The sequence below is a fragment of the Myotis nattereri genome, assembly GCF_964212035.1.
Source record: "Myotis nattereri genome assembly, chromosome: 16".
In the NCBI taxonomy this organism is placed as follows: Eukaryota; Metazoa; Chordata; class Mammalia; order Chiroptera; family Vespertilionidae; genus Myotis; species Myotis nattereri.
Genome location: NC_138091.1, coordinates 47,067,276 through 47,076,257, shown reverse-complemented (window position 1 = coordinate 47,076,257; position 8,982 = coordinate 47,067,276). Strand labels below are relative to the sequence as shown.

The following is an 8,982-nucleotide window of genomic DNA, read 5'->3' as shown; positions in this document are numbered from 1 at the left end:
GCTCCTGCGCTCGGCCAATCCACGCACCCCATTCCGCTGCCCGCCCAACCAACCCGGGACTTGAAAGCAGCGGGCGAATGGATGCCGGGCGGCCCTACAACGCAGACGGCCTGGCCAATAGGGGGCTCCGCATGGCCACGGCAGCAGCCAATCGACGCGGAGCGCGGTGCCGCCGCGGCGAGGTCCGGCCCGAATATCCCTCCGCCTTCCTCCCTCCCTCCATCTCGCTCCCTGCGAGCCGCCGTTCACTGACTGCCTCCCTTCCTTCTTTCTCCCTCCGCCACCCGAGCACCAGCCGCGCTCTGAGCTGCCCCCGGGGTCCCTCCCCCGCCGCCAGAGGAGCAGCTGCCGCCGCCGCCGCCGCCAGCAGTAAATTGGAAGGGAGGAAAGGCCGAAAGGAGGAAGGAAGGGAGCCAGGGCGACTAACCAGAGGGAGCCGGTGAATGGGCTGGTGGTGACCCCCGCTCCCCACCCCACCCTCCCTTCCCACCCGACCCCCAACCCCCATCCCCAGTTAGAGCCGCCGCCCCAGAGGCCGGACCGTCGTCTTAGGAGGAGTAGCCGCTGCCACCTCCGCCATGGAGCTGATCACCATCCTCGAGAAGACCGTGTCTCCTGGTAGGACGCGGGGGCCGGGGGTCGGGCTGAGGTGATTGGGTGGGGGGAAGGGGAGCCCTAGCCCCTCTGACCCTGTCCCCTTTCCCACTTTCCTTCCCCCCAGATCGGCTGGAACTGGAAGCGGCGCAGAAGTTCCTGGAGCGTGCGGCCGTGGAAAACCTGGTGCGTGCCATCCCGCCGGCCCCCGTCTCTCTGTCTCCTCATCCCCTGCGTGCGGGCCTTCCCGCCCTCCCGGAGGCCCAGGCCTCGGGAACCCACCCCGCCCCATCCCGTCCCCCTCCCTCCCCCACCCGGTCCAACCTAACCCCGCCATCGGGAAGCCGGTGGGTGTGTCCCGCCCCGGACCCCGGCGCCTGGCCAATGGCGCGGCGCGCCGGGGTGACTGCTGGCCAATCGCCGCGCGGCCTGAGGGCGGCGGTGCAGCGGGAGGGAGAAAGAGGGAGGGAAGCGAAGTTCGGTTGCGCCGCGCTGCGTGTTCAGCAAGGGTGGGGGTGGGGGAGCCGGGCCTAGGGGCCATGTGGAGGCTCCGGGCCCAGCTGCCCGCCCAGTTCTGACCCGGGCCGGCTTCCTGCTGCCCCGTGGCCCCGGTGCTTCTCTGCACCTACTTCTCCGAGCTCTCCCCTTTCCTCTCTCCCGTGGTGTGTGTCCTCAGAGACCGGTCTGGCACCCGAATGCCTCTTGACCCTTTCCGGGCAATATTTCTGCCCTACCTGCCTGATTATTCCTTTCCCAGTTTTTGTTTTTGTTTTTGTTTTTTAATTAATTCGATGAGTACAGAATGTGTATCCAGACAGCAGGCTGAGGCTCACCCTTAAGATGGGGCCTGCTTCCAGATGAAATCAGAGGAAAGTTCCTCGTTTTTCATAACTTCACATTTAAGGGGTACAGGAAAAATGAAGATAAGTCCCCTAGAGTCTGGACTTCTGCATAAAAACGTGGGGTGGGTGGGTTGAAATAGCCCGTGCCGGTGGTGTTTCTCTTTGGTGTCTCTCTCCTGTTGGAATGGAGAGCAAAGGGGAAGGTGTCTCATACTTGACATCTTTGAAAGGTAATAGGTAATAACGCTAACCAAATGTATTTATTTGGATTAGTTAGACAGATCATGTAAGGAGAAAATAGTGAAAAGGCCTATTTTATACAAACTGCTCTTGAGTGATTTTTTTTTTTTTTTTTTGCCCTTTTATGTGATAGGTTTCATTACTACTTTTTTATCCTTAACTTTCCATAGAAAAGATTTTTTTCCACTGGTATAGATTGATAGTATTTCCATGCGGAGTATATTCCTGTTCCTGCTTTTGCTAATTTGCAAGAAGCCTCTTATGTAATTCCTAGCATTATTTAGTTGCATGTAGTTAATAAAATAATTTAAGGAGTTGTCTTCTGTGATTGCAGAACTTGTTGGTGGTAAGGAACGCTCTGCTTTTGGTTTTTCCTGTTAACTTCTCAGGGAAAGAAAAGCTTTTGGACAGAGCTTTTTGCAGGGTAAAGGACTGTGTGTTACATTTTTTAAAAAAACAAAGGGAGTAGTTTTGGGGTTCTGTGTTAGAAAAGATTGTGCTTTTTGGGAATCCACTATGTTTAGTGGACAGCTCAAGTCCAAAGTGTATAGGAGCCTTTAGTGTTTTAACTGTTGGCTATTAAATATAAAGTCATTTGCTTTGACAGATTTACCATGACAATTTCTAAGTATTTGTCATTTCCCCCCCATCATTGTTCCCCACTTGACGAACACTCAACTAAAATAGAGGGCTTGTTTCCTAAGCCTGTTTTAGGTTTATAAGTAATACACACTCATACAAGATTACTTGCTTCTATGAGATCAAAAGCCACTCGTGAGAGTCATTCCATTTGGACTAAGGTGGTTGTTGTTTTTTTAAGTTAGAAAAAATTTTTACTTTTTACCCTGTCATAACATATTCATTTATTCAACAAATAAGTATTGAGTAACAGGCACTGTTGTAGGTACATTAAAAAAAATTTTTTTTTCTGGCTACGAAATTGTCAAACTTGCTTTAATTCTGGGGGATCTAATGTGAAGATTTGGGCACTAAGAATGATGTTAATAGGAAAATCTGTAACTTGTTAAATGCTGAGGCTGCGTGAGTAGATGGATGACTTCCTTAATGTAACATTTTTACAGGAGTCTTGAAGTAGATATTTTGGAGTTTTCTGAGGCATTATGATATGTCCTAAAAAATTTACGTTTTCCCCAGTGTTTTGATGCTTCATAAACTATCCTCAATTGACAGAATTCCCAAGAGATATATTCATTCACCAGTGCATCTTTCTTAACAGCCCACTTTCCTTGTGGAACTGTCCAGAGTGCTAGCAAATCCAGGAAACAGTCAAGTTGCCAGAGTTGCAGCAGGTCTACAAATCAAGAACTCTTTGACATCTAAAGATCCAGATATCAAGGCACAATATCAGCAGAGGTGGCTTGCAATTGATGCTAATGCTCGACGGGAAGTCAAGAATTATGTAAGTAACTTTTGTCTCTTTTTGGTTATGTAGCATAGGGAACAAGAAAAATCTCTTGTCAGTTCTTTTATCATTTGCATGGGATAGAGTTGATGGTATAATAGGTTTCTGGTACCTAAACTTCACTTGAGGATAAAAATTGTATTTGATTTGTCTCATTTCAGCTTGTCCGTTCCCATTAATGGACTGGAATTCTTTTAAGATAACTGAGGTAGACTGCAGCAGTTTGGGAAACTTTAGTTAGATGCCAGAATTTGTAGACTCTCTGGAGAATTGTAGTATACAAATTGATGGTTCCCAAACTTGGATTAGCCAAAGCACTTAAGGAATTTGTTAGTATGTTTTCAAGCTCCCTCCAGAAATTTTGATTTGGAGTGTGAGACTCAGGGATATTTTTTAACCTGTCTTCCCAAGTGGTTCTTCTGGTCAGCCAGCACCCAGCTCTTGCTGAAATTCTGCCGTAGATAGTTCTCGGTGTTCGGTGGCTTAGGCATGCTACTCTGTGGAGTCAGGTGAATTAAATCATCTCTTGGGCCATTGAAGCCCAGAGAATTTATGAAACAAGATTGACATTAATGGTGCTTTGATCAAATATTTAGCAAATTATGAAAAACTTCCTTTAGAAACACCGGGCTTTTGATCAAGGCATTTAGAGTAGGCTGATGGATTTTGTGGAAAATTGAATGTCCCTTGTTATTCTGCATCATGGAGTTCTTGTGGCTTTTTTTTTTTTTTAATATATATTTTTATTGATTTCAGAGAGGAAGGGAGAGGGGGAGAGAGATAGAAACATCAATGATGAGAGAGAATCATTGATTGGCTTCCTCCAGCACACCCCTTACTGGGGATCGAGCCTGAAACCCAGGCATGTGCCCTTGATCGGAATCGAACCCAGGACCCCTGAGTCCAGAGGCCAACGCTCTATCCACTGAGCCAAACCAGCAAGGGCTTCTTGTGACCTTTTTATTGTTGTATTAGAAATTCATATTTTTAGATGTAGCAAAAGATTTGGAATATATGGACAGATGTGTTTCGCTTTAAAAAAAAAAAATAACGGAGCTTTTTTTTTTTTACTGTCTGTCCTACATATATAAGGCACAGTGTGAGTAAGTCACGCATCATTGGTCCTTGGTATTTGAGGGAAAACTAGTGGGGGATTCTTGTGTGTGTACTTGAGCAGGTATGGTTATGCACGTCATATTTGCCATTTCTTGGTTCTAGGTATCAGCATTAGGTAAATTAACGCCCCTTTTTGCAGTAAGTTCTCTTCCTCGTTATATATGTCTTTCTCCAGTCTGGCATGGATATATCCATGACAAGGAATTAAGTTATGAAAGGCAACTTATTTTGTATAGTCTTTAAAATATATAGAACTATTTTTATGCACATTGGGTCTGCTTATGTAGTAACATTTTAATCCACCCTTCAGCAGTTTGATATAAATGTTTATTTCATCAATCACTGCAAAACTTTTTAAAAAATATATATTTTATTGATTTTTTACAGAGAGGAAGGGAGAGGGATAGAGAGTTAGAAATATCGATGAGAGAGAAACATCGATCAACTGCCTCCTGCACACCCCCTACTGGGGATGTGCCCACAACCAAGATACATGCCCTTGACCGGAATCGAACCTGGGGCTCTTCAGTCTGCAGGATGACACTCTATCCACTGAGCCAAACCGGTCAGGGTAATCACTGCAAATCTTGATTCCTATACTGTAGCGCCCAAATTGAGAAAAGACATAACTAGAACTGTAACTGATGTATTTGTTATTTTTAAAATAAATTTTTATTGATTTCAGAGAGAAAGTGAGAGAAACATCAATGAGAATCATTGATTGGCGCTGCCCCCTACTGGGGATCAAGCCCACAACTTGGGCATGTGCCCTTGATCAGAATCAAACCTGGCACCCTTTAGTGTGTCGGCCGACGCTCTATCCACTGAGTCAAACTGGCTAGGGCCTGACTTATTTTTTTGTCACATCACTCTTGACTCAAAAGTTTTTCTGAAATTTGAGTAAGAACTTGTTGAGCCCTTGTGCATGAAGAAGAAAAAATAGCAGTTATTGCCCAGCCAGTGTGGCTCACTGGTTGAGTGTGGTTGAGTGTTGACCTATGAACCAGAAGGTCACATTTCCATTCCTGGTCAGGGCACATGCCCAGGTTTCTGGGCTGGATCCCCAGTAGGGGGCATGGAGGAGGCAGCTGATCAATGATTCTCTCTCATCATTGATGTTTCTCTCTCTCCCTCTCCCTTCCTCTGAAGTAAAAAAAAAAAAGGAAGAAGCACATTTTTGTCATTAATGCTTTCTCAATACTGGTGGTTATTTTTTGAAATCTGGGTCTTGGACACAATTGAGAACTAGTTTCTTATTTTTCTTATTTCAGGTTATTGCCTATTATCATTAGGGTCACCTCTAGTTTTTTTAAAACATAACTTTTAGTACTCCAGAGTTGGATGTTTGTAGCCTCTAAATCACCTGAAGTAATAGCAATTCTTGAAGCAATTTAAAAGGAGAAAAGGTAAAGATAGATGGGGTTCAGTACTCTCTACTTATGTTCTAGGACAGCGGTCGCCAACCGGTGGTCCACGAACCACGGATGGTCCGTGAAGTCCGAAAGGTTGGCGACCGCTGTTCTAGGAGATGGTGCAGTATAATAGTAGAAAGGCACCCTGGACTGGAGCTCTTGGTCAGACTTGGGTTAATGACTGTTCAACCCCTACCATTTTGGACAATTCATCTTTACCCCTCCTACTCTCTTATTTATTTTAGAGAGAGAGAGAAACACCAATTTTTGTTGTTCCACTTATTTATGCATTCATTGGTTGATTCTTTTTTTTTTTTTTAAATTCCTTGTTTATTTTTTTTAAATATATTTTATTGATTTTTTATAGAGAGGAAGGGAGAGAGATAGAGAGTTAGAAACATCGATGAGAGAGAAACATCGATCAGCTGCCTCCTGCACATCTCCTACTGGGGATGTGCCCGCAACTCAGGTACATGCCCTTGACCGGAATCGAACCCGGGACCTTTCAGTCCGCAGGCCGACGCTCTATTCACTGAGCCAAACCGGTTTTGGCCATTGGTTGATTCTTGTATGTGACCTGACCAGGGATCGAACCAAAACCTTGGCATATTGGGATGACACTCTAATCAACTCAGCTATCCGGCTGGACTTTCCCTTAGACTTTTGACATACAGTTAGTTCTGTTACAGTGCACTCTAGCTTTAGTAGCCCTAGAGAGCAAAACCTTTATTTAGAATCAGAACTGTTTGTTTATTGGGTAGAGCTGTTGGGAGTATACTGTAAGCTGTTGGGAGCATACTGTATGAGGGGGAAGATGGGGGGAGTTCATTATTATTAGCCACAAAGCAGGATACTAGGTGACCTGACCCAGTCAGCAGAGTTGGCCTGAATAATTGGCAGCTACTCTTTGTCCTGTGTTCATGCCAGGAACAGTTAACTGTTTGCCTTTTGAGTGGACTGGTGATTCTTAGTTCATTGACTAAATAAGTTGATCATGGTAATAATTAACCCTGGATCCATTGTGGCTTCAGCCTTTGTCTGTACATGTGCCTTTACCCATTACATAAATGCTTGTATGAATACCATTTCAAACAAGATATGTTTAATGATAAGTGGATTTCATTTTAATTGGCATATCTGACTAGTACTTAGTACCTGTTGGTGGAGAGAACAGTTCTTTGTTTTTGGGGGGAAACAGATCAAATCCTTTCAGACTGGAAGTTAAATAAGGATTGGTTCTTAGGTATTGGTAACATCAGTAACTTTATGTCTGCATTTAATGATGTTACTATGAAAGTCATCCAGGGTGCTAAATTATCAGTGACTAGAAGACAGAAGGTGTGTTCCACATTTCATGAGTGGGAAAATCTCTTCCTTGAATCAGGTTAGATTAGGAATCAGATCCACTTTAGTGCCCCAGAGTTAGTTACCTTCATCCTAAATTCCCACCCTTTACACAAAACAAAGCTGTGAGCATCCTTCCATTATACCAGCAAGGAACATAGAAGACTAATTTTGTCATCTCTTTCGCCTTTTAATGCTATCTCTTTTCTCAGTGCTGCTTTTTTTCCTACTGCATTGAACCATTGAAATGAGTTGTCTGGCTTAGGAGAATTCCATTTGGAAGTAGGGGTCAGTTTTTTTGTTGTTGTTTTTCTGAGGTCTGAGGCAATGTTGATTGTGCTGGGATTGGTATTGAGATTGACTTTTTTTTTCTTCTTTCTTTTTCCGACAACTGACTTACACTGTATATGCCATTTTCTACTTTTTTGTGTTATAGAAAACTCAGAGATGGATATGAGGTGTTTAAATAGTATTAGATTAGAAATTAATACCTTTCATCTTGTTTTTTTGGTGTATGTGTGTGCTTGCAGGTTTTGCAGACTTTGGGCACAGAAACCTACCGGCCTAGTTCAGCCTCGCAGTGTGTGGCTGGCATTGCCTGTGCAGAGATCCCAGTGAACCAGTGGCCAGAACTCATTCCTCAGCTGGTGGCCAATGTCACAAATCCCAACAGCACAGAGCACATGAAAGAGTCGACATTGGAAGCTATTGGTTACATTTGCCAAGATATCGTAAGTGCTGCCTCATGTTATCTAACGTACATAACTATGATTTCATCTAGTTGTTACGTGCATATATTAGGATGATCTTTACAATATTATAAAGAAAACCAAGCTACTGCAAAGTGTTTTGAAAGTAGAACTGCTTTATTTGTTAATTTAGACTCCTAAATTAACATATCCTCACATTGTTAATCATGTCCTAAAATTAAGAGACTTGAGGGTCAAAAACTCCATGTGTTTGGAGAGACATAGATTCTGGACTTTTAAGGATATTCTTTATCTTGGAGCATCCTGATCTGATCCTTTCTCAGGATCCTCAGTGTACCATGGGTGCTGTTACATTTTCATTGACTGTTTATAGAAACGGTTTGCCAGTTCTTGTAATTGGTGTAGTCATTGGAGCCACAGCACAGTAGATTAAATGCAGCCTTCCTAGGACTGTTGGTGCTGCTGAAGTTACCACCCTTGGTGGCTGAGGTTTGTATGTGTTTTTGGGGAGTGTCTGCTTTGATACACAGACTTGAAGCAAAGCAGCTCCTAGCACTTGACATGGGCTTAGACTCCCTAGATGTGTGCCTAGGTATTGATTCTTGACCCTCGGATGTTCTGAAGCTATACTTCAGTTGGGAGAGGTGACCTGGGGGTAGGGGGAGGGATCACACTGCCATTACCATTTGCACAGAATGGGGGAATGGAAATTACCTCATGTCCAGAATCATGCTAAGAAGTCAGAGATGAAGTTGATAAGTTCAACTTGCTTCGGATCAATTTAGGACTACCGGCTGCTGGGATATTTTGTCCCTAAATGGAAATGTGTGCCGAGAGATCAGAGAAAGTCATTATCCTCACTCAAGTGGATTTTACACTTAAAAAGTCGGCAGATTAGTTATGAGTTCATTATTATATTTACTGTGCTTCTCCTCGTTTCAGGACCCAGAGCAGCTACAAGATAAATCCAATGAGATTCTGACTGCCATAATTCAGGGGATGAGGAAAGAAGAGCCTAGTAATAATGTGAAGCTAGCAGCTACTAACGCACTCCTGAACTCATTGGAGTTCACCAAAGCTAACTTTGACAAAGAGGTAAGTTCAACGGGTGAGAAGGGAGAGAGTTAAATGAAAGTTTTTTAAGTTTATGATTTAGAAAGAACTGTTTTGTTTTTAAAATCATATATGAGTGTTTATTCCAGTACTGCCGGCAGTATGGGAAAGCAGCAGGTCATCCACAAAAATCTGCTCTGTAGCCCCCCATAAACAGCTCCTAATATGGGGTAGGACAAGGATTACAT

General features: G+C 43.9%; 1 protein-coding gene across 2 annotated transcripts in view; it reads left to right on the top strand.

Annotated features, from left to right (window-relative positions):
* Nucleotides 1-230: 230 nt before the first annotated feature.
* KPNB1 (karyopherin subunit beta 1) overlaps nt 231-8,982 on the top strand; it is a gene marked incomplete at its 3' end in the record, with an annotated part of 29,053 nt that continues 20,301 nt past the window's right edge. For both annotated transcript variants that reach the window (XM_081110289.1, XM_081110288.1), the window contains exons 1-5: nt 231-618; nt 722-780; nt 2,914-3,096; nt 7,502-7,702; nt 8,624-8,776. In XM_081110289.1, the coding sequence (XP_080966415.1) occupies nt 579-618; nt 722-780; nt 2,914-3,096; nt 7,502-7,702; nt 8,624-8,776 (636 nt within the window). In that variant the 5' untranslated portion in view covers nt 231-578. The remainder of the gene's footprint in view (nt 619-721; nt 781-2,913; nt 3,097-7,501; nt 7,703-8,623; nt 8,777-8,982) is intronic.